Source organism: Triturus cristatus, chromosome 5_2, assembly GCF_964204655.1.
Source record: "Triturus cristatus chromosome 5_2, aTriCri1.1, whole genome shotgun sequence".
Taxonomy (NCBI): domain Eukaryota; kingdom Metazoa; phylum Chordata; class Amphibia; order Caudata; family Salamandridae; genus Triturus; species Triturus cristatus.
The window spans coordinates 932,601,222-932,625,153 of record NC_140588.1 but is presented as its reverse complement, the minus strand read 5'-3'; the positions used below and the strand labels follow the sequence as shown (position 1 = coordinate 932,625,153).

Sequence of the window (23,932 nt, the reverse complement as noted above, 5' to 3'; positions counted from 1 at the left end):
ATCTATTCAGTAAAAGTCGGTGCACAATTTGCGGCCACTTTTACTGAATCTATTCTTTGTACATGAGGCCCTGAGGTCCTTGCAGCCAAACACTGGAACTCTATGCCTCTTCAATTGCACCTTTATAAGTGCTTTAAGACCTGGCTCTTTTTACCCGGGTTGTTATTGTAGTGCGTCAGGTGTGCTGACTTTCACACTCAATGCAAGGACACCCGCTAGGGTGATCTCATCCCCCTTCATGAATATTAGGCATTCATTATTTCATGCAATAAAATCCCCAAACATTTAAACTCAAACAATGTATCTACGGATTTATGATAAATCCATACACATAAAAGAAGGATGCCTGTCTACCGTGGTGTTTACTCCTTGTCTATTAAAGCCCAGACAGACAGCCTCTGAGAGGAAATGGCGTCCCCTGCGACCTGTTTCTCTGCCGTCAATGCGTCACTGCGTAATCGCGCCCCTCACAGTCAATCGACGCTTGGAGTGGCTAGTATGATACTGCAACAGGAAATGGAGTAGTTTCCACGCCGGGGGCAGCACAGCCTTAATTTTCTTTACATGTAACAATTGATTACTTATTAAAACTCCTGGCTTAAACTGGTAATTGAATGCCCAAACAATTACTTTCACCAAGGGCAGGAGCAGCCGATGGTGTTTATTGATTTCCTATAAGGCTCCACATGCCTGCAGTACACAATGGGTTTTTAGTTGTGGCAATGCAAATTGTCACAGACGAGTCTAAGCAAGAGCAGCTTTAACTACAATTATGTTTTTTTTTTTAATGCACATCTGCGTGAATGAAGTGGTCTGAGTTGTAAATTGCTCGTTTGCTAACTTAGACACTTTTATATTGTAGTTTGAAGGCAATTAACCAAGGCACACAGTGCAGGCACTTCTCTGTCGTTTACCGAGCCCTCTGCTACCCTGGAGTGGATGTTTATTCTAAAGGTTATTTCTCCTATCCAGCTGGGCTGACGTTTGCAATGCCTAACCCCATCAAATATGCACAGAAACCATTCTGCAAGGCAATGGGGTTGTGCCACCGGTTACCTGGAAACCCGCCTGTTGATCTTAGTTGACCCTTATTTCTGGGGACTAATAACTATTAAAGTAGCCTTTCAACAGTCTGCTAGGTTCACACTAAACAAATACCAAATCCAAGGTTGGACTGGACTAAAGGGCAATCAGGTAGTTCCCAATGGGCTGGGCTGGCAGAGTAGTGTGTGGGCCGTTTTCTACTGTTTCTGGGCAGGTTTATGACCAGGTGGGCCGTTTTTTACTCTTAAATTACCTGTCTTTGCAACCCAAAACTGGCCTGATTTGAAAATACGGGCCACTTTTTAGCTGTCTGTTTCGCTAATGGGGACCACTTTTATTTCGGTGCACCCGCCTATTTCTTGTCCCAGTCCGACCCTCATCACATACATATGCAAATAATGCCAGAACATGCCATCAGGGCCCGGTTCACAATGATTTTTCAGTACACAGGTTCAATATACGCATGCACCTGTGGGCACCAATGGCAGGGGGGGCGTTTCTCGAATTGGCATTTGCAGGTGGAACTTACGACTCTGGAAGATCTTCACGTCTGCCACATTTTCTTTAGGTTTAGGGGGGGCAAGAACATGGGTGTTCCTAAGGGACATTGCCTCTCCCTATATACATACATTTATGGGGAGAGGCAATGCAGTGACCATTGGAAAGGAAACTTCCTGCCAAATCGATATTACAAGTTGTTCATGAAAAATCTGCAGCTTTATGTTTTTTCACATATTACAACAGTAAAAACTTAGCACAGTACATATTTGGGAATAAGTGCCTTGAATTTAGGGACGACAATACAGAAATTGATGAACGTATACCCATCCTCACAAAAATTGCTAATTTAATTCGAAAAAACTATGGTTTACTAATAAAGTGTATGCCATTAGCCCTATCTTTAAAATTAATCCTGTATTATTGCCACTATCCACAATGAACTGCAAAACAGGATGGCACCTAGTTACCTTCGTGCACATATATTTGGCTTCAAAATATAGAATTATGCACGCTAACCCTGGTGTAAGCACATATATGAAGAACTTGACAGATGAGGTCCTACCATGAAGGATTTTTTTTTTTATTTGCCCTCAATCATTAAGTAGCATTGCTCTAAATCAATAAAGTAATTTGTTTTAATTGATTACTCAATAGTTATAGTTCGAACCTTGGGCGGGATCTCTGACAACTGTGCCCTATGGATCGATCGATCTATCTATCTATCTATCTATCTATCTATCTATCTATCTATCTATCTATCTATCTATCTATCTATCTATCTATCTATCTATCTATCTATCTATCTATCTATCTATCTATCTATCTATCTATCTATCTATCTATCTATCTATCTAATCTATCTATCTATCTATCTATCTATCTATCTATCTATCTATCTATCTATCTATCTATCTATCTATCTATCTATCTATCTATCTATCTTTCTATCTATCTTTCTATCTATCTATCTATCTATCTATCTATCTATCTATCTATCTATCTATCTATCTATCTATCTATCTATCTATCTATCTATCTATCTATCTATCTATCTATCTATCTAGCTAGCTATCTATCTAGCTATCTATCTAGCTATCTGTTAGAAGGTGGTTCTGACAGTCTGAGCCGCCCGGATTTTTTCGCTTTTTGAGCACCTATTTGTTGAGCTTTTACTGTGGAGAGCCTCTTAAGTTGGGCCTCCCTCACAGTGAACTCTTAATGAAAGAGATTGCGTGTGGATTTTACTGGTGTCCCCCTAGCTTGACTAGGCCACTGCGCAGCAGCTGGAGTAAGGGGCACCGGGCTGGTTACATGCAGACACATGTACATGAGTGTGCACACATGTACTGGCTGCGCAGGGGAGATTCCTGGCCTGTGCAGTCCAGGAGCAGCTACAAAGTGAATGGTGTGGCAGGACTTGTGCAGAATTGGGTGGTGACATGGAATAGGCTCTATACAATGGGAAGAAACATGCCTGGGAAAGTCAGTGTGCTTTACAGTGTTTATTCCATTATTCACTTATGAGGATAGGGAGCACATGGGCTAGTTTCACTTTAGTAGGGCCTACAAATTCCAGAGACGCACCAAAGTCCCCTGTAACCTATGCGAGAAGAAGTATTCTGCAGAGTCCAGAGTCATATTTCTCTGAGTCAGCTCATAACCAGGGCCTGGCTGGGGACTGACCCCAGCAGCCTGGATTAATGACCTTTCTTCCCAGAGTGAAGACCTTCCCCCCAAGGAGAGAAGATGGGTGGAGCTACAGGCTAATCCATCAGCAGCTGTCACAGGGTGCCAGGCACCAAGCTGCACCAGGGAGAAGGCAGCCCTGGGGAGAGGAGCTCTCAGAGACCATATGGCGGGAGACCCTGGACTATGCCATCTGGAACCAACCCAGAGGCCTGGGCAGGAAGGAGGGAGCGGGGCAGAGAAGTGATGTGTCGCTGTGTGATAGGGCAAACAGAGACTTCCTGCCAGCCCCCTCCCCAATTTTTTAAAAGTGTTTGCACAGGAAGAGAAGCTCTCTCTGGGGTGTGGTCTGCTGAGGAAGACTAGTGCTGGAGCCTGGCGCAATGGGCAGTTGGAAGGAGGAACCCCCTGCTCTCCCAGGATCCTGAACAGCGCCAAGAGAAGAGACCCGGACCAGTGCGCAGAAGCAGGGGCCTCGGCGCTGGGAGAAGAGAGGCCCAGGAGGAGAGCCAGGGGAAAGGCTGGCACAGGGAGCCAGTGAAGACAGCTCCCTGCTGAATCCACCCTCTGTGAGACCCAGAGGGCAAAAGAGAGAGCTCCCAGTGGCTGGGGAGCGCCACCAGGAGCAAGAAGAGGCCAAGATCACCAAGATCGGACCCCTGGGGGCTGACAAATGCCCCCCCAGAAGGTAGGCGACCTTTGACCTCTGGAAGGACCGACGTCGAAGCTCATGAGGCTCCGCCGCCAGTCCATGATGTGCCCCCAGGGTGGGTCAGGTCCCGGGGGCTGCCCTCAACAAGAAGAGAAAGCCGAGGAGGGCCGTGCGTTCCCCATTAACTGATCCCCAAAGTAGAGGTGCCAGGAGCCCACCCTGGCCCCCCGAAGCCACGGGACGAGGGGGGGCGCCGTCACGCGTCCCACTTGTGGGAGAAGACAAAGCCGGGGAGCGCCGTCACGCTCCCCATGAAAATGACCCAGGCGGGGTGCCAGGAGCCCACCCTGGCCCCCCGGACTGTGGCTGGAGGGGAGCGCCGTCGCGCCCCTCTTGAAGATGTTCAGGGGCCCGGAAACCCAATTCCAGGCCCCGTGTGAGAAAGTGGAGGAGGGGAGCACACTGCGCCCCGACAAAGAGGTCTCTAGGGGCCCGGGACCCCATCTCTGGGCCCCGAAGATCAGCCTGCACGCGGGGTGCCAGGAGCCCACTCTGGCCCCCGCAGAAAAGCAAAAGTCTGGGAGCGCCAGCGCGCTCCCCATGAAGGCGGCGGAGTCCGGGGTAGTGCCGCCGCACTCCCCAGTGGCGTGAGGAAGGCGGAGGAGTGCCGTCGCACTCCCCCAAGGTCCGGATGGACCCGTTGGAAGCCTCGTGTCTGTCCGCCGGAGCGGGCAGACAAGAATAGATGTGCCGGCGCCCGCGCAACATGCAAGGGTGCTGGCCGGGCGGGGTGCTGGCGGCGGCAGCCGTGGGTGGGCTCCCCGACTTGCCCTCCAACGCTGCTGCACTGCGGGAGGTCCGGGTGGGACCGGGCCTCTGTGAAACGAGATGTGGCCGGGGGTGGGCTCCCCGAGCCGAGAACACCTACCTGAGGGTCCGGGTGGGACCAGGACCCCCAATGAGCCTGGCGATGCGGGAGGGCCCGGGTGGGACCGTGCCCCGCGAAGAAAGCAGGTTACGCGGCTCTCCACGGAGCAGCAGGAGATCCGCAGCTCTAATATGCGGGAGCGCCCATAATGCCTTGCAGGCCTGGACCGGCCTGCAAGGAAAACTCATCGTTTTCTCTGCTTGTGGTGGCCCCGGAGTATGGGGTCACCACCACATGTGTGCCAAGGTGCAGGGGGAGCTTCAGGAGCAACGCAGTCTCCCCCAGCACGAAAATAGAAGTCCCTCCCTAAGTCTCATGAGGACTGGAGAAGAATAAACCCTAAAGGGCTCAGCTTGCATTTTAACATCTCCTGGGCTGGAACGTTTGTTCTACAGCTGGGGGTGTATTGAGAAGTGCACCAATTGATGACAAACTGAGCTGGGGATGTCTGGAGAAGGACATCCCCTGGAGGTGACGAGGTGTAATTGCACCACAAATGCATTTAACCACGTTATTTCTTTCACAGGGACTGAAAGTCACATGTGTAATGTGAAGTACATGTGTAATGTGGAGTACCTTTGTAAGGTGATGTCATAAGCCAAATGGGGTTATGTTGCTCAACATTCCAGCTAGGGTGTCAGGGCTGTAGATGCCTAATCCTGTGATCCATCTGTTATGCCTTTAGGGGCTGTAATTGCAACGCATTCTACAAATGTAATGAGTACTGTCCTTTTAAAGTGATGCTTAAACATGTGTTCTTGCTGCTGCGCTTAGGTGAAGAACCCAGACTGGTAGCCCTTAAGATGTAGAGGTGTATACTTCATGGTAAGTAGGAAAGGCTCCGTCAGGGTTGTGTATCACCAGGGCAGGTGTACCTATTTTAAATGCTTGTTGAGGTAATAGGTTGGGTCGCCGCTGGAATTATGCCAGTGCGCAGGGCCCTCGCTCCAGGTTAGGTTCAACTGACTGCATTTGGGGACAAGATGATGTGCATACATGGGAGTGGTGGTACTAGACCCCACCCCCCTGCGGGAGGGGTGGAGATGTTATGCAATGTCACAAATTAATTCCAACAGCTTATGTATATTTGTAAATTGGTGAATAGTATTGAGTAGTGTGTGTGTCTAATAAATGTACTCTTACTTTTATAAAGGAAAGTACAGACTGGACAATCAATTTTTGAGTGTTATTGCTGCGCACCTGTAATGGCGATTACTAGCCCACGCCACCTCCCTTGAGTAAGCCTCAGGCTGCTCTGCAACGCTATCCTCTGAGAGTCAGGCGCTACAATTGGGTGTTTGGTTCCCAGTGAAGGACAAATGTAGTCATGTTATTTGTGCAGGCCTCACAGATGCTGCCTCGTTTTCCAACACTATCTATCCAAGATAGATCTTCAGCTTTACATGTTTACAGTTTAACATTCACATTTTATACATTCAGTACGTACGTTTACAGTTCACATGTAAACATTAAGGAAAGAAAGAGCAGTGACCACAATAGATTACAAGAGATTGGAGAGCTACAGTCAGGGAAAATATGCAATATGTTATGTATGATGTAAAAGATGATGCTATAGTTTTTTTTATGGATTTTTAAGAACATTGCGAGCTAATGTGTGAAGCAAGTGTATTGCAGATTTTAGGATGTGTCCAGAGAAGGAACATTTGAAGGGAATTATTTTCTGAACCTAGAGGTTCTGAGAAGTAATAAAGGTTTGCTCTTGAGTTTTCTGTTTCTTTCTGCTATTTCATATTTTCTTAAGAGACATAGACTGCTCTATTTAGCCGGCTGGCTTTGTATACGAGGCATGCTAATTTGCAGAGAGAAGGTCCCTCAAGACAGAGCCACATGAGAAAGGTATGTACAGTGGAGATCCTAAAACATTTTGTCCTGCTCATGATCATTCCAGCTGCTGAGTGTAAAATTTCCTTCAGGGATGTAAGGTGAGACTTCAGTCAGGAGGGCAGTGCGGTATTCATTGCCTGGAATCACTAGTGCTTTGACAGCAGTTTGGAAGTCTCCAGCTTGGAGGAACGACTTGATTTGACGCAGCAATTTCAGTTGATATATCGGAGTTAACATGTGGCTTGAGGTTAGGAGATTTATCAAGAGTGAGGCAAAGTGATTTTATGGTGATCTTAATTTCAGAGAGGATATTGAGGTACATTTGTGTCTCCATTTATTCATGAGGATTTATTAGTACTTGTGAAATAGAAGACCTTCAGTTTCCTTCTTTTAATTTAGGAACTCTTGAAATCTGCATAATTTAATAGATGAAACAATAGGCAACCATGGCTACTCCACACATTAAATGATATACTTGAAAAATCTAATGTGATCCATTTACAATTTTTTCCTCCAGTGCCAATGTGCAACTGTGCTAGATGGAGATTGGAATGTTCCCAGTAAAGCGCATGGGACTTGTTGAGCCAGGAGTGCAAGTCCTTTTACTCGTTCTGCCCTGGGCCTTCCCTTCTGTGTATGTACCAGTGAGTTTGGGAATTGAAGACTTGCCCCAGTAATCAGTAGAAGTTGAGAGATAGTCATTAAGCTGATCGAACACTGCTGCAGCAAATGAGTGATTGGTAGGTCACAAGTACAAGTCCTGGCAATGACAACTAACACCTCCATCCTTAAAGGTTGGTAAATTAAGTAAGATGAGTGAGTAATGTTAATATCTGTTATTCACAGCACTTGTGTAGAAGTGTAGTTTGAAGCAATATATAAAAATATTATTTTTAAAAGAAGAGTCCTGTTCACCTGTGAGAGGATTACAGATCTTCTCCCACTGCCTTCTGTAATAAGAACTCTGTGGAATTCGGTTTCAGTGGTTCTAGAAAAGGATTCTGGGGCTGTAGTATTTCAACCAGTAATAAATAACAGGAGACTTTATTTTCTAAATCATAAACACCTGGGTCTGTATTACAGAAAGTGTCCTGAGAGCACAGCGGGTGTGTGTGCCTGCTCTGAGTGCCTTCAGGCCAGTTTGGTATTACAGAAGGGGGTTGCAGACACTTGTAGGAACCCTACTGTAATACTAATAGTGCTGGTGCAGGCGCAGCACCAGCACTAGCTTGAGAAGGCATTCCCTCATTTTCATGCGGTTGTGGACTCATGCAAATGAGGGAATCTCTTTGCCTCTGTGCCTGCATTGTATTGTGGACTCGGAAGCAGAGACAAAGAAGATGTCAAAAAGGTGGCACACTGTCAGTGTGCCCCCTCGGGAGAGCCCTCTAGAGGGGTTAAGAGGGTCACATGGACGCCCCAGACATCCCCCTGCAAGTGGGTGCAGTCACTCACTGTCCGCTCTCTAACGTGCAGGCAGGCACCAGCTGCACAGTAAAACATGGAGAGGCTGATTAAAGCAACTGCTCAGTATTTCACTGAATGTGCTGCCCCCAGGGCAGCTATGAGTTTGTGGCTGCCCTAAGGGCAGCGCATTCATTGGAATTTGGCACCCTGTTCATGGTTGCGCCCGCCTCATCTGTTTAAATGCACGCCGTGGTGCAAACATGAACAGTTTGTCAGATTCCTAACATGGACCCAGGTCAAATTAACAATTTTCCACTTTGTCTTCTACGAATCCTCTGATATATGTCCCCGTTTTCTCATTATATTTAAAGAGCGTGAACCATCTTAAAGTTCACTGTTAGAAAATGCAGCAGTGAAGTGCGGAAGGCACTTACTATACACCCATGGCAAAAAGAACACGATGAAAAAGTTTGCTTGCAATCACGGGGCCAGATGTGTTATATGCACAGGTCACATCACAGACACGGTGTTTACACAGCATCTGCAAGATAGCCACGGAGGTCTGTGTGCTGTGCTGGATGTAGCAATGAGGCACAGGACACAAAGCCTTGTCACAAAGATTCACAGAAATCCTGCCTCATCGATATTCATGGCACAGGATTACTTCTTCAACCCCCTCCATCAGCAGCAAATACACGTTGGAGGCATGGAAGGGACAACAGACCTCCGCCAAGGGACAATGGGCCATATTTACAAGGGGATATAGCCAGCAGAACATCACTTTTAGCGACGATCTGGTGGCGATATGCCCTTCTCCATTTTTACAAAGCGGCATTAAGCCACTTTTTGTGGCTTAACACCCCTTGTACATAAAGCCCCTTTTACACGCATCACTTAGCGTGAAAGGGCCGTGCAATCACCTACTGCTTTTGACGCTGCCCCAGATTTACAAGGAGGTGTAAATATGAAACAGCGCCAAAAACGAATGCCAAGAGCAGGCGTTAGAATGCCGAAATGATGAGAAATACTTTTATTTCTCCTCGTTTTTGCTTCTTCTATATGTGCTACAGATGTTGCCCACAAAGTAAGAGCAAATGGTATTCATGATTGTTTATGTGCAGGAAAGTGTCCCTTCCTGCACAAAAACAATCATTAAATATTGATGATTGCTACTTCTATGTGTGCTGCATTCTGCATAGAAGTAACAAATCACCATTAGTGAACACCTTCCTCCACATAAACAATCATTCCCTTCAACGCAGGTGCCCTTGCACAATGGTGCAAGGGTGCCTGCGTTGGCGCTAGGGAGCTACATTGAGTGCCAGCACCAGGGAAAACACAGGATTGCGCTGTATTCTTGTGAATACGGCACATCCCTGTGCTTTGAAATAGTAGGCGTACTGCGCTCTGACATTTTCTTGTATATATACCCCAACGTTTATAATAATCCAGTTGTCAGAAAAATGTATATGAAACGGTTTAATGTGAGAAAAATTATAAACTTTGTACAATGCACTATACAGACTTCTCTCTAGCAACTGGATGAAGAAGAAATCATCAAAAAGTCAATTTGAATATTTTTCTCTTGTAAAAGAAATAAAAACAAAAAACGTTGCAGAACGTATTAACTAACAATTTAAGGAAATCAACAGAACGCTCTGCAATTTCTCCCACCATTAATATTTAAGGGAAAGAGCTGCATTCATCTGCTTCCACCTATTTCTTGAGATGGTGCATTTGTTTAACTGTAACAGGAGGGAGAGGGGCTGTGGTGTTAATCGCTGGCCCTCTTAAGAGCATCCACAGCCTTCCAAAGGTTGTTTTCAGACTCCTGTCCTCTGGCTTGTTACACTCAAGAAGGCTGACATTTTCAATGCATGACCTTCGACTGACTCCTGCCAAACAACCTGTCATTTATCACACTTTCCACACTGTTTCACTGAAGCTGTCACAATGTCAAGTTCACCTTGAAGGAAAGTTCATTTGAAGTGCAGATTGGTTCTCTACAGAGAAGTCAGGTAGCCTGGACAACTCAGAGAAAATAGCAGTCATTTCAAATGACTAGTACAATTTTTGTTTTAATATTCAGGCGGGCTAAATGAGTGTGCAACAAGTGTAAGGAAGCACCGTGAGCTGGACTGCACAGCTCATCTCAGTGCCTGAGCAAGGCTAAGGTGCTGTTTGGAGGGCAATGGCTGTTTCCGTCTATTTGAAAGTGAAATTGCAGTTCTAGCAGTGGTCAGTGCAAAGGTCAGTGCACAGTGACGCAATATAGTGTGGCACAGTCTCAACCTATGTTATGCAGCCCCAGGTGTCGATGGCCTGCCCCCTTCACCTCAACCCTGGCTGTCTTTCATAAATCAGAGGGTTTTTGAAGTTCCATTTATTTCCTGCTGGCTGAGTTGGCATGGCACGCAGCACACGTTTGACCTTGACTGCAGAGATGCATTCTAGATTCATTACCGAACACTGCAGCTGGTTGGATTTTAAATGTGTGCTTGGAATAAATCCATTTCCTCCCCCTAACCCACGAATGAAATACTGATTCATCTCAAAGCACCCCTTTCCAATTCATCAACATGAGCAGTGTATTATTCATCCTCCCAAAATTAGGACATTCTGTTGTTACATATGTTCTTACTCCGGTTTTGCATTCTAATCAGCTGTGGGCAAAATTGCATTTACTTTATGCTCAGACTCGTAATTAGTTGTTTTATGTGAAAATTGTAGGTGACGCACAGAACTGCGTACACAGGGCACCTTAGCAGCTCAATGTATTGTTCACAGACTCTAAAGTCAGGCAATGAAAGTTGCTAGCACGCTCATGCTGACTGTCCAGGACATGCCTGGGACACAGTCAGGGAATTGGGCAAGGACTAGTGGCTGCGTAAAAAAAAAGTAAGCAGAAAGAGGATACAGTGCTGCCCGGGATCACACAGGGAGTCAGAGGAGAAAAGGGATCCAAAGGGGAAGCCTGCACAAGGGAACAGGATGGTTAAGACTCAGAAAGGTCAGGCACTCAAGAGGCAATTCAGCATTCAGAATAACTAACACCCAGGGTGCCACGTGCAAGACAAATATATAAACATATAAACAATAAAGGGAATGTGGGGTAAAGCACTCCGGAGCTCCACGCGGTAAGACTGAAGCTCAGTAAGTTCCTCACTCACAATTGCTGTTAGAGATACTGGCTACACACACCCACATATAGAATATACATGCTAAGGCAGGATCTGTGGAGCTGATAACTATGGTGATGTTATAAACATAACTCAAAGACAATACTCACAGTGAACAAGAAACTCCACCTAGGTTGTCAACTGTGCCCACGGATCTTATCGAGCAGAAACACACAAGGCAGTAACAGCAAGAGTGTAAAACTAATTACACAGCCACAATAGACAAGAAGCTAGCAAGGGGGAGACCTTAACTGGAAAGAAGAGAAAACAAAGGGCACACTTGGCAAAGGGTAAGAAACAAAACCCACAAGGATACAGGATGCTCAGACTACAGAAGCAGTAAGACAGCAGGGTAGAAACTGGAACAAAAGGTAAATGGAAAAAGGCAGGGACTGGGGAAAGGCAAATACAGAAGGAGAGAAGCTTCAAGGGTGCACTAAATAGTACTGGTTCAGGAATCAAGGAAACATGGAGTAGCTAAGGCTCTGGAGTCCAGGTAGCACTGAAGGCAGTGCTAGTTCAGTAACAAGGAATAGCTGCAGCTCAGGAATTATGTTATCTAGGTAGCACTAAAAGGCAGTGCTAATACAGGAACAAGAATAGCCATAGCCAAGGATTTCAGATAACACTGCAGGCAGTGGTAGTTCAGGAACACGGATAGCTATCGCTCAGGAAACAAAAGTCTGTCTCACAGGAACACAGCTGCAATGACCAATACTTGGCTGAAGGGAGCTGGGGCTTAAAAGAGCTCACAGTAATCACATGCATCAGGTGTGAGCAGGCTAGAAGCAGCCAGCCACAGGTGTGCTGAATTCCTCCACCCACCCTGGGCCTGCATGGGGGAAAGGGAGCAGTGAGCAGGGGATTATAGTTAATGGAGTTTCAAGCATGAGCAGACTGGCTTCCACAAAACCCGGCATGGAGGGGGAATGGATGGCAATTTCCAAATAGCATCCAAATGGCTGGAAGTCAGGATATGTATTCATGGGGAGGTACGGAAGCTTATTAGAACACTGGAGAGTCCCACAATTTAGCCATCTGGTGGTGGGTACAAGTGCACAGGGAGCGAGACGCAACACATGCAGCCATGTCACACATCCAGTTTCATAGTTCCCAAGAGGCATTTTCTGCTTGAACTAAGTCTCCAACAAGCAAAAATTATCTGATCAGCATAAACAGAAGACTAACATAACCCACGTGAAATAAATATAATCCAATAATCAGGATTTGTGTGAGATTCTGCTAGCATAATAGTTTTGCAGCGACTGGTCTATGTTGCAATTAAAATTCTATATGACAGGAGAGATGCTTCTAAGAGATCAGGTTCTGTACTTAAAGCAATGGACTGGAGACATGTGAAGGACCATATACACTGATGAGGACAAAACCAGAGAAGGCATTGCATATGTATAACAGAAAACATGCAAGTTTTATACCTCTCTAATCTGACATAATAAGCATTTTTCGAGATATGCCCCTGTGCTGCATACCTGTATCCCAGTCATACTTCCATTTAAAAAACACAGCGATATACAGACTTGCTAGGCAAAGTGCCTTTTTGGAGGGTGAGTGGTGGGGCATGAGTGATGCCAGTTTCTTTGGGTTTTATGCTTGGAGGGTTAAAATGTGGCCTAGTGACTCCAGCTGGTACCTTCAGACCCATGTTCTCATCCTGGTGTCGGTGCTAAAAGCCTAATTCATGTGACTCTGGAGAAATCGATTCATTTCCCTGTGCCTAAATGTGTGTAAAATTTATTTGTGTAATTCCCACTTTATGCACACTGTCTGCGATTGTCTCACAAATCCTCATGTAATGTCCATCGCTCCTTTGCTTCACAGCTAGGTTTGCGTTATATAAGTACCAATGCATGCATACAATTTTCTCCATCATCCATTTGTGTTTGTTTTACCACATTTCATTTTAAAACCTCATGCAATACTATCAGCAAGAAATCTTAAAACCAGCTGGAGTGCTCACACATTTCTCCAGATTTCACAATAATGAATTATTATTAGATGTCTGCGGTGCCTACAGTCTATTATTTTAAAACCAATACGGTTATATGCAAATGATATTGTGTTTTCATTATTTGAGATCCTTTTGCTGCAGCTGACAGTGCAGTTCTCATTGGTCTCATAGCTGAATAAAAACCCAAGCCTTGTTGGAGATCCAATGTGTAGTTTTGCACATATTAATACAGCTTCTGGGCACATACTTATAAGATCTTTTGTTGAAAGAAACCCAAAAATGGCCCAGCCCCCAAATGTTTCCAGTGAAGCTGTTTATGATTCAGTTCTTGTTACTTTCTGGCACCGCGATTACAATATGCCCCTCCCCACTCAATTTATAAGGTGCCGCTGCCTTTGTAAACTCTCTGATTGGCCCAAAAAGCAGCAAAACTGTCCTCCTTAATAGGCCATTGTGTCATATTGCAGACCACTGCCACACGATTACTCATTGAAATTAATGTACAATGTTCAGGTTAACTTTGGTGATCATCCAGTGCTGCTCTGTGCTTTTTGATATAACCTATTTAAGTATTTTTTTTTTTTTTTACATATTGTGTAATTGAATAGGAAACAAAGTAACATTAAGAGCTAAGGACAATATATATAGAGTGAGTATATTTCCTGTGTAGAGACAAGAAATAGAGGTACAATTGTAGGTTTCATTTCTTTTGTGAGCTCGTACTTATACATTTATATCTATTCACACCTAAAATCCATTTTTACATGAGCACCAGTTACATTACATAACATCACATTCATTCTTTGTTAGGCAAGGGGAGATTAAGGGATTTTCCCAGAATCACAGGATGTCCGAGCCGACGCCGAGACACGAACCTGATTCGCTAGTTTCAAAGTCGGCAATGCCAGCCGCAAAGGCACATCTTTCTAAAACCCGTTTTACACTTAATTTCATTACACAAAGCAGACACTTTTTACAGCAGTTGTCTTATAAGAGGCCTTTATCCAGCTTCTTGGTTGTTGGAGTTGAATTCTGGCGCTTGCATCTACAACACAAATAGCACTTCAGTCGGTGTTGGCTCTTGGTAATATTTCAGATTAGAACCATGATTATCCACATCTGAAATCTGTGTACACAATGATTTTGATTCTTACAAAGCCAATAAAAATACTCGAGGATTCATAAGCCATTATGGAGCTTTTAATTGTCTTGTAAAATGTGTTTTTAGATATGTTTTTCGTTCGTAATTTGTAAATAGGGCATTGGCTTTGCGGCTTTGTTTCCACTTCTTTTGGCATATCGTATGAATGTTCATGCCATCAGTAACTTACATTTTACTGTTGTTTCTTTGCATTTATAGTCGTGCCTGTGTTGTCCGAGGTCAAGTGGTGGCTGTTGATGGAACCCCACTAGTCGGCGTCAATGTCAGCTTCTTGCAACATGGCGACTATGGATACACCATCAGTCGACAGGATGGAAGGTAGATTGATTCAATATTTTTTTTATCGTACCAGGATAGCCCTGTATGTTTCAATATGGTGTGTATTTTTCATTTTCCTCAAATTGTCTCGCCAAATGCAATAAAGTACAAAAAGAACACCACATTCATGTCGATCTACTGAATTAGAGCCCGATTCACAAAGGGTCTCTCCACTGGTGGTGACGGCCCACAGGGGCTTCCGTACTTGTGGCGTGACCTCCATACTGCAGTTACCCACTGCAGGGCCTTTGTGAATTGGCCTCAAAGTATCTAAATGCTTCTCTGACATTGGCAGTATTTTCACAGAAATTATGTTTAAGTTTTATTTCTCAGTAACTCAGTTTAGTATATCATTTTTTGGGCAGTTCCTTTCCTCTAAAATGCTGCCTGACCCACTTGTTGCTCGCACTCTCCGTGTCTGTATTCTACCCCATGTAATGTCCAATGTCCCGTGCCATTGCCCTTCAATCTCTTTTTGCCCTAATTACTTCTAGCCTACTTCTAGCCTTCCTACATCTAGAAATACCATGTTCCCCTACTGACTTTGTTACCACTTCAATTTCTGCTTTCAACAAGAAAGCATTGTATACGCTATAATATTACAGGAAAGGACTACAACCCTCCTCTTCACCATATTCACTTACTAAGGTCCTTGTTAGTTCTCACATCCATGTAATGGATCCTTGCTCTATTCAAAATTCATCCAGATTGTTTGCCTTCACTCCTCCTGTTTTGCTGGATTTGTTTTGCTGGTGTTAGGACTCTGTGCACTGTCGCACTGCTGACCAGTGCTAAAGTGCCTGCTCTCTCTCCTTCAAACATGGTAACATTGTCTTACATCTATTTGGCACATTTAACTAATTGGTAAGTCCCTATTAAATGGTACTACATGTACCCAAGGGCTCTAAGTTAAATGCTACTAATTGGCCTGCAGCACTCATTGAACCACCAACCAAAGTAGTATTTTAAAACATGTCTGAGGCCTGCCACTGCAGCTTGTAGTGCAGTTCTAAACTATCATTTGGACCCCGCAAAATAGACCTGTTGCCAGGCCTAAACCTTCCTTTGTAATACATATAGGTCATCCCTAAGGCAGGCCCCATGGGTTCATAGGGCATGGTAAAAGGTATTTAAAAGGTAGGATATGTGTATTTATGTTTTACATGTCCTGGCAGTGAAAAACTCCTAAGTCATTGTTTTCTGCTGTACGGCCTATCTCTCTCATTGACTAACGCTGGGTTACCTTGTTATATTTATTAAGTGATAACTTTGGAATGGGAGTAGATCGAGATATGCTGTTGAGATTTAAAAGACTTGTAATGAAAAATCCTCTGTAATGGTAAAGTCACAATTCTGCAAATACCACTGGGTCTCAAGACTGTGAATGACTCTGCTGTAGGGGTTTGTGATTACTCTGATGTTGGTGTTTGTGTATTGCTTCTACACAGTAACACGAAGGAGGCTTAGTGTGGACAGAGTAGGACATCCTGGCAGGATGACTGGCAGGGGCTGTACCCACAAAGGTACATATAAATATCCATCCCAGCTCCGTCTCACCTCAAGAAACAATGATATACATGTCTCAATTTCAGAAGTATTTCTTCAGTCAGTACAGGCAGAAGCAGAGGAGGTGAGCTTCTTGTATGCTCTTGAGCAAGGTACTGTAAACATATCCCTGCCTCTCCTTAGTCATTCGTGGGAGAAAGACCAGACTATTTCTAGGGTTGTGGAACAATCCACAACTCCTCCATCCATTCTGATGCTCTGTACCTCAAGGTTTCTTCCTCACCACAGTTAATTAAATCTTTACAAAGACTCTCATGGACCTAGGTGGCACATTGCAGGAATAAGATTATCTCAGTATGCCAATGACATCCACGTTTACATTAAAATATCAAGAACATACATCATTACTACCCTGAAGATATTCCTGGAAAAAATGGATGAACTCATTCCTTTTCAAAATAAAACTCTAAAAACTGAAGTCCTTCTCTCGAGGTGCCACACCCTCCTTGGTTTTTAAAGCTAAATCCATTGTATTCACCATCACCTATACTATTTTCTTGGCTCTACACATCTCCAAGCTAGCTAAAACTGTCTCACTCAAGCTTCATCTTCTCAGAACACTTAAATCATCCATTCCATCTGAAGAATTTAGGACCCAAAAAGTGCAACCCCCACTGAAAGCCACCCTACATGCAGCAGCCCACATCATCAAAGGCTTGGAGAAATGAAGCCACACTACCTCCTCATGAAAGAACTCTACTGGCTCCCACATTAAGACGTATTTTATAGCCAAATCTGATAGTTTGGGAACATTACACGCATTTCAAGTTGTTTTCCTCTGAGTATATTATTCTGTATCCATTACATAGCAGTAAAGGGCACTTTAACCCCGGAATTAATCTGAACACTTCAAGCTCAATCGTCGTTTATATATAGCTGTAGTAGACCCTCGTTATTAGACCGAGAGAATGCCTCACACAATGCTAACTTAGATTCAACATTAGGTTGAAACTAGATATTCGTTTTTGTTCTCTACCCAGGCTTGAGGCAAAGCCTGAACATATTCTTTTAAGCTCTTGATAAAATCGCTTCAGTCAAAGCGGATTGAGGAATGAATCGAGCTGCCCTACAGCAGTGACAAAGGGATGAGAAAAAAGGTTTCATGAGCTATTGCTTGTGAAAAACCTGCAAATGTTTAACTGAGACAGTCCATGTTTAGCACTCATATTTTGTACAACGTCTACCACAGTTACAGCAATTAAAAGCTAATACACTGTTTTCAACATAGACCTGTTTGTGTCTTTATAAATGTCCACAAGATGTATTAATAATGATAGTATTGATAGTAAGTATGAAGCCCCATTTCCAATGTTAGGAATGATAGGAAAAAACTGTCTGGAACAAAGGCTTGGAACAATGTAGAGAAGACATAAGTGAGAGCTCTGCACGCATGAGAGCAAACAAGAATATGACTAAAGAATCAAAGAAACGGTTGCACTCGCTGGTGATAAAAGTACAATAATAAAGTAATCCTTGAAAAGTTTTTTGTGGTGCTTGTGAGTACCACCTCCTAATCTCTAGAGGTGTGTGGTAATGAGCAAGAAAAAGCGCCTATAGGAAAAGACGTTCTCACTTAGCACTCCAAATACGACGATACACTCGTCTGAGTAATGAAGGTAACATCGATGTAATTCAATTAGATAAAGTATTTAATCCATGATGAATAATTCATGTATGATAATCCTCAAACATCATCTTTTCTTTCCAAATGAAGATGTGGTTCACATATGTATAATTCATACAGTGAGAAAAATAATTTTCCTAAACAAAATGAGAAATAGGAAAGTCGGCTGAAGTCCAAGCGTAACTGAATGCATAGAAAAACACGTGTCTACAAGATGTTAGTAAAGGGTGCATGATCTCACAGAATCACAGGGAGTAACAATGTAGAGAAGACATAAGTGAGAGCTCTGCACGCATGAGAGCAAACAAGAATACACATCTCACTGTGTGATTAATTAGTAGTAGCAGTGACCAGAGAAGGGGAGTGATTAGTAGGCATCTCTGTATAGGCAAGTACATTATTTTCATTTTATCATTGGAGGCAAGAAGAAAGCATGAGCTAGATCTGTCTTGCGTGGCCTGTCAATTCTAGCTCCCTGATGGCTGATCTGCATCCACCCCTCCTTCTCTACAACTGTCCTATGGTGCCATAAGGCCAGATATGACACGGAAGAGCCACACCCTCTGTAGAAAACACACATATGACTTGCAAGGAGCTGTAAGAACCATAAACATTTGCTCCGTCTCACCTCTCCGCGTGTACCTCCCAAACATCACACTCCCCTGGGGCCTCCATCCTGTTGGGGACCAAGTAACCCTTTTAGCACTTGACGCTCAAGGTAGTGAGGCAAAGCTGCCCACAGCTGGCTCAGAAATTGATGTTGACTACAAACTTAAATTCTGCAACACAACAAATAACACGCAATAAAACAATGTACATCCATTGTTTGTTTCTTTTAAAATGGAAAAGAAAGTTAATATAAGGGATAATTTACCATCTGTCATACCTTATAATAATATTGCAAGCCACCGAGGAGTTCTATAACCATATAGAGGAAAGAGGCCTAAGGCCAAGTTCCTTTATTGGGTTATGGAACTCCAAGGTGACAAGCAGCATCCCTATCATGTACGCCAGGTGGTACTTTATCCCATATGATGCATGGTCGTGCCATCACCTTTCCCACAAACTGCTTAAAGCCCTGTTGCATTTCTCTTTCATATGAGAGAGCAAGCATGTTTGCAAACATGAAGAATACAAATAAAACCTAGAGTGCAAATAAAAAATAAACATGCTCTCTCTGCTTGTCATTCAAAGCTAGATAAACAGAGCAGATGAAAAGCAACATTTATTTTTGCTGCTAAACAGCTGCTTCAATTATGCTCCATATTGCCACGTCAGAACGCGATTGTAATACCTTATGATAGTTGAGTTCTGACATCTTTTCTTTCTAATCGGACTGGATGTGTTACAAATCACAGATTATAAAGAAATTAGAGGCTGGGGTTTATACAGGGATTACAGAACCCAATGTACTGTACACAGCTAAATACTATGCACCATATTGCAAGGATGTGCTAACAGGCATCTGAAAAAAATCCAAATCACAAAAAAGAGGGGATCACAATGTTAAAAGCAAGTCTACATGATGTGTTGATGCTCACCTCAACATATTTGGTTCATTAGGATCCCATCTAGCCTAGGCTTATTTACAGACATAGCCTTTGCCACTCTGTTGGCTTTGATAGTGTGCATTTAAATCAAAATCATAAAGCCACAACCTTTGGCAATGACCAGTCCAAAAATAAAAACCCTTTGCTAATGAAGAGTGAACACAACGTTATGATGCTCATTCGCCTGTGGGATCATGAACCGGCCTTATTGGCATTAGAAACATTTCAATATACAAAACATTGCACAGCAATGAAGAGTTCAGTGATAGACCACAGTTTAACTTTTCTCACCAGATCATCTAGTTGCCTCTCAGGAACCTCGATATCATAGACCCCAAAAGCATGCCCAGGTAAACACAAAAGCTGAGATTTGACAGCATCTGAAGCTAGCTTTACCTTTCATTAGGGTTAACTATCCCGTTTCTCAGGAGGTTTAGGATGAGTACATTTGTGGATTGGTAAGATGATTGTGAGGGTTCCCTGCTGTCTGTCAGTCTCTTGGCTGAGGCTGGGCAGGGAAAGACTTCAACTCCCCCACAGCGGACTATGCTTTTAAAGTCCGGGGGCTCCCTTTGAGTAGAAGAGGTCACTTCTTTAGTCCTGAGGCAGCTGGAAAACAGGCCACACTTCCTCCCACTTCAAATGATGGCATTATAGTTAACACAGCCTACCTACGCTGAAGTTCCCCTGGGGATCCAAGACCACACAGGTTCCTTTGGGGATTATTACAGATCCCGCTTTGGATTCTTTGATGAGGAAGGTGACCCAATCCCTCAGGGCACCTACTGCAGCAATGGTAAAGCCAGACGCTAGAAGCTTCTTCTTTTAGAGACAACCTACACCCCTTGGGGTCAGTTTTCCATGTAAATCACTTTGATGCTTTTGGGTCTTGTACGCACCATTTAAAACCACTAACTAAATACATTTGCCAATAGTGTTAGGCTACTCGTGGCATGCTCCAGCTACCAGGAAGGAGTGTTTTTCTTGAACCTCTTGACCCTCACAATCAAGTTGATGTAAGTTGGTGCTAACTGCATCCTCTAGCACTGCTGTTACTGACTATGTTTGTGGCCCAGGACTTGATAGGTAAGACACATAAATGACCCTACTGTCTCATGTCAATTAAAAGTCTCCAACAAGCCTGTGAACACGTTTGCCACCCCCAATGCCTAAAATACACTCAATTGTAACAACATTAACCCCATCTCTAAAAACTCTGAAAAATCTTTAAAAAGTTGCCATCAACAACAATCACATTCTCCCCTTCTCCATCATCAAATCTTTCAAACCTGAATTACTAAAGCCCTTTTTCAACATTGCCAATTCCTTTCTCAAGGCAGATATTTACTACCCTCTCAACCAAATCCCGTTCTGACCTTCCGAAAACAAATGGCTTACTTGAACTTCAAATTAACCACCGGTCAACCAATGACCCTTCTTCGAATCAGTATTTGAGAAATAGCAATGTAGCTCTAATTTTCTATCCTCTCTCCAGTTACTTTTAATATGCACCTGAAGTTTCTGGGAGAGCTAGTAACGAATCATGCCATAAGAATATAATATGCCAAAAACATCCACCTCTTTCTCAGAGTGCTATCAGCCAGTGATAGAAAGTGATTGAATCCTGGATACTACCCTTATATTTATGGTTTCAAGCAACCAATGGCTAGCCGCGAAAGTCCAATGTTCACAATAGTACTCAGGTATGATTCTTCTTGGCTTCTCCCCCATCCCATTCTCTCCAAGGCCCAAATTGCATATATTTGAACCACTGATGGACAATACTTTTGTCCTGAACAATGATAGTTGGTGCAAATTATGGTACAAGATTTTTTAGCACTGGTGCATATCTATAACACTTGTGTTCCAAACGTGATACATCCACTGGGTTCTACATGGGTTTGAAGTGTACTCACAATAGATGATCAATGAAAATATCATTCAGAAATTTTACACCATGTTGGACCAGCTCACCCTTGCCGACAAGGTCAGACTCTTCTTCCAAAGTCAAACTCTTACGCTATGGTATATGTCCTCATACATTTTACACCAATTAGAGGAAAGAGGCAATTTATCACGTACCATCAGATGCCCCCTGAAAATATTCTTTCTTGCAGATGCTTACATCATCAAAGCTCAAACGATATTCACCACCAAGTGAGATATACAGTTTTCCCCATTTGCAGAACAAGCTTTTTTCAATATCAATTGCATATTTTTGTTTTCCAACAACTCTACCTGCCGCACAATTGCCCAACAAATTGTAAATCACAACTGTTTGTTGAACCACCCCCTGTCATCATGGCCTGGCTTGAAGTCCACAAAAGTAAAAGGCCTTCTCTGTATTTACTCCTACAATCTGAAATGAACAATCCCCAGTATTTAAGATTGGCTCTCACTCTCCCTTTTAGGCTACGGCCATTCATTAAGGAGCAGAAAATGAACATTTAAGGCATTTCGTCCTCTCCTACTCGGGACAAGAACATCACTATGTCACAATCTTTTGGCACCCTCCAATGTCCAGGTGCAATCTGACAGCAAAAGTACATGTGTGGCATGCTTTTCGCACCTAAAATAGAACCAGATGCTTTACCAAGAAGAAATGTGTTGGTAAATAAGACCAATTCAATGACTTGTTGCGGTAATAGTCTGAAATTAGAAAAACGCTGCTGTGTTGTGGTTGTATGTTCTTAAAGAGTTTGATGTTGAAAGCTTCTTCTTTCCTTGGTTCTTTTCAGTTTTGACCTTGTCACCATTGGAGGCATCTCGGTCACCCTCGTCTTCGAGAGATCACCCTTTGTTTCAGAGAAGAGGACGTTGTGGTTGCCCTGGAACAGGTTCATTGTGGTGGATAAGGTTGTGATGCAGCGGGTCGAACTGGACATTCCTTCCTGTGACATCACTGGCTTTGTCAGCCCCAGTCCTGTGGTGCTTGCCTCACCCTTGACAACATTTGCTGGCTTCTGTCCCCAAAGAGGAACAGTTATTCCAGAACTGCAGGTAAAATGATGCCTTCTATTGGTTGGTAATTTCCACATGTTTAAAGCAAACCAGTATTTGCAGAATATATGTACAGTAACCAATAATTGTTAATTAATTACAGTAGTTCAGAAGAAAATTGTACAATAGGGGTGTCAGTGTATCTCCATGAAGGCTGGATTTTCTGTATAACTGCATAAGATACATGTGCATAGAATTATTCTAAATGAAACTCATTTCCAAACTGGTATCATGAACATCTGGCACAGATGAACCCCTCCTGGACCTTCATAGGACAACCAAGGGTGTATCTAATTTTCTTTCAATGCGATGTCAAACACAGAAAGTCTTTTTCTTAATCTAGAGTGTTCTTCTGAGTTAATGTATGGTTCTGACATCAATTCCTGCAAAATTGGATCATTGTAACACTAATAGAAACTGCCACTAGTAGGAACCCTCATAGAATGAACATTTAATGACGGATTTCAAATGAGTGAGTCATTAGCTCACTATGGGACATTCACTGTACATCTAAGCCCGAACGTACCTAAGATATTTCTACTCTCATCTGCAGTTATTCAATTTCAAGGAAAACTCCCATATTTTCTTGTGGTCTTTCACCATAAAAGATGAACCTCAGGACACACATTAAAATTGTTTAATTCCAACTTGAGCTTATGTTGTCCTACTTGCTGGGAGTAGCTAATTGCCACTATGAAAACCCATTGTGCTCGATCCTATGCTTGCCCTTGTATAATCCTCACTGATCTAAAACAGATCTGTCTCTAGATTAAATCAATTTGAGATCCTCCGGGTAAAACAACTTTAAAAAAATGTTTGGCAATGTTTCGCAAAGCCACTGGCAGTTTGGTGATCAATTTCCATATCTAATAAAAGCACCAATGTTCCACATGTTGGGCCACATTTCTCACTTAATGGCACTGAAGTGCAGAAGTGATGAAAGCCCCCCATGAAATACGGCTGACTTTTGCAATTCCTCAAGTGGTCAGGGGGTGGGGAAACGGCACCCTAACCTCCTCACTTTGCAACTGCATGGCTATTACCCCCTGACAACTTTGAGAATAATGGTAAGGGAAGAACCACAATGGGAATGCTGGCACACTACTCGTTATCACATCCGGGACAAACAACCCACAGTATTAAATCCACAGCAGTACCCCTACATACACATAAACTAAAAAATACCAAACACCAAGTGGCAAGCTAAGACGGCGAGGTCCGGTAACACCACTGTGACCCGTTCCACTTTGAGGTACTGGGTGTAGAAGCGAAGATGACGGTCACATTGTTGCAGAATGGCATTCACTCAACTCACTTCCTTGCTACTGACTTGGCCACCGTGGACCTCATTTTCTTTAAGCTCTTTCCTGCTGAGGCTATTGGTTTGCCGGTGACAGTGGAAATGTTTGCAAACCTTTGCAGGAATAAATTGTTTGTCTCATTAGGAATGGAATAAGCCAAGCTTTCCTAGAAGGGAACATCTGAAGAAAGATACCTCATA

General features: G+C 43.5%; 1 protein-coding gene across 3 annotated transcripts in view; it reads left to right on the top strand.

The window, feature by feature from the left end:
- Positions 1-23,932, top strand: part of TENM1 (teneurin transmembrane protein 1) — a 1,737,496-nt gene that overhangs the window by 1,284,721 nt on the left and 428,843 nt on the right. For all 3 annotated transcript variants that reach the window (XM_085608139.1, XM_085608140.1, XM_085608138.1), the window contains 2 exons: positions 14,572-14,691; positions 22,170-22,431. In XM_085608139.1, coding sequence (XP_085464265.1) covers positions 14,572-14,691; positions 22,170-22,431 — 382 coding nt within the window. The remainder of the gene's footprint in view (positions 1-14,571; positions 14,692-22,169; positions 22,432-23,932) is intronic.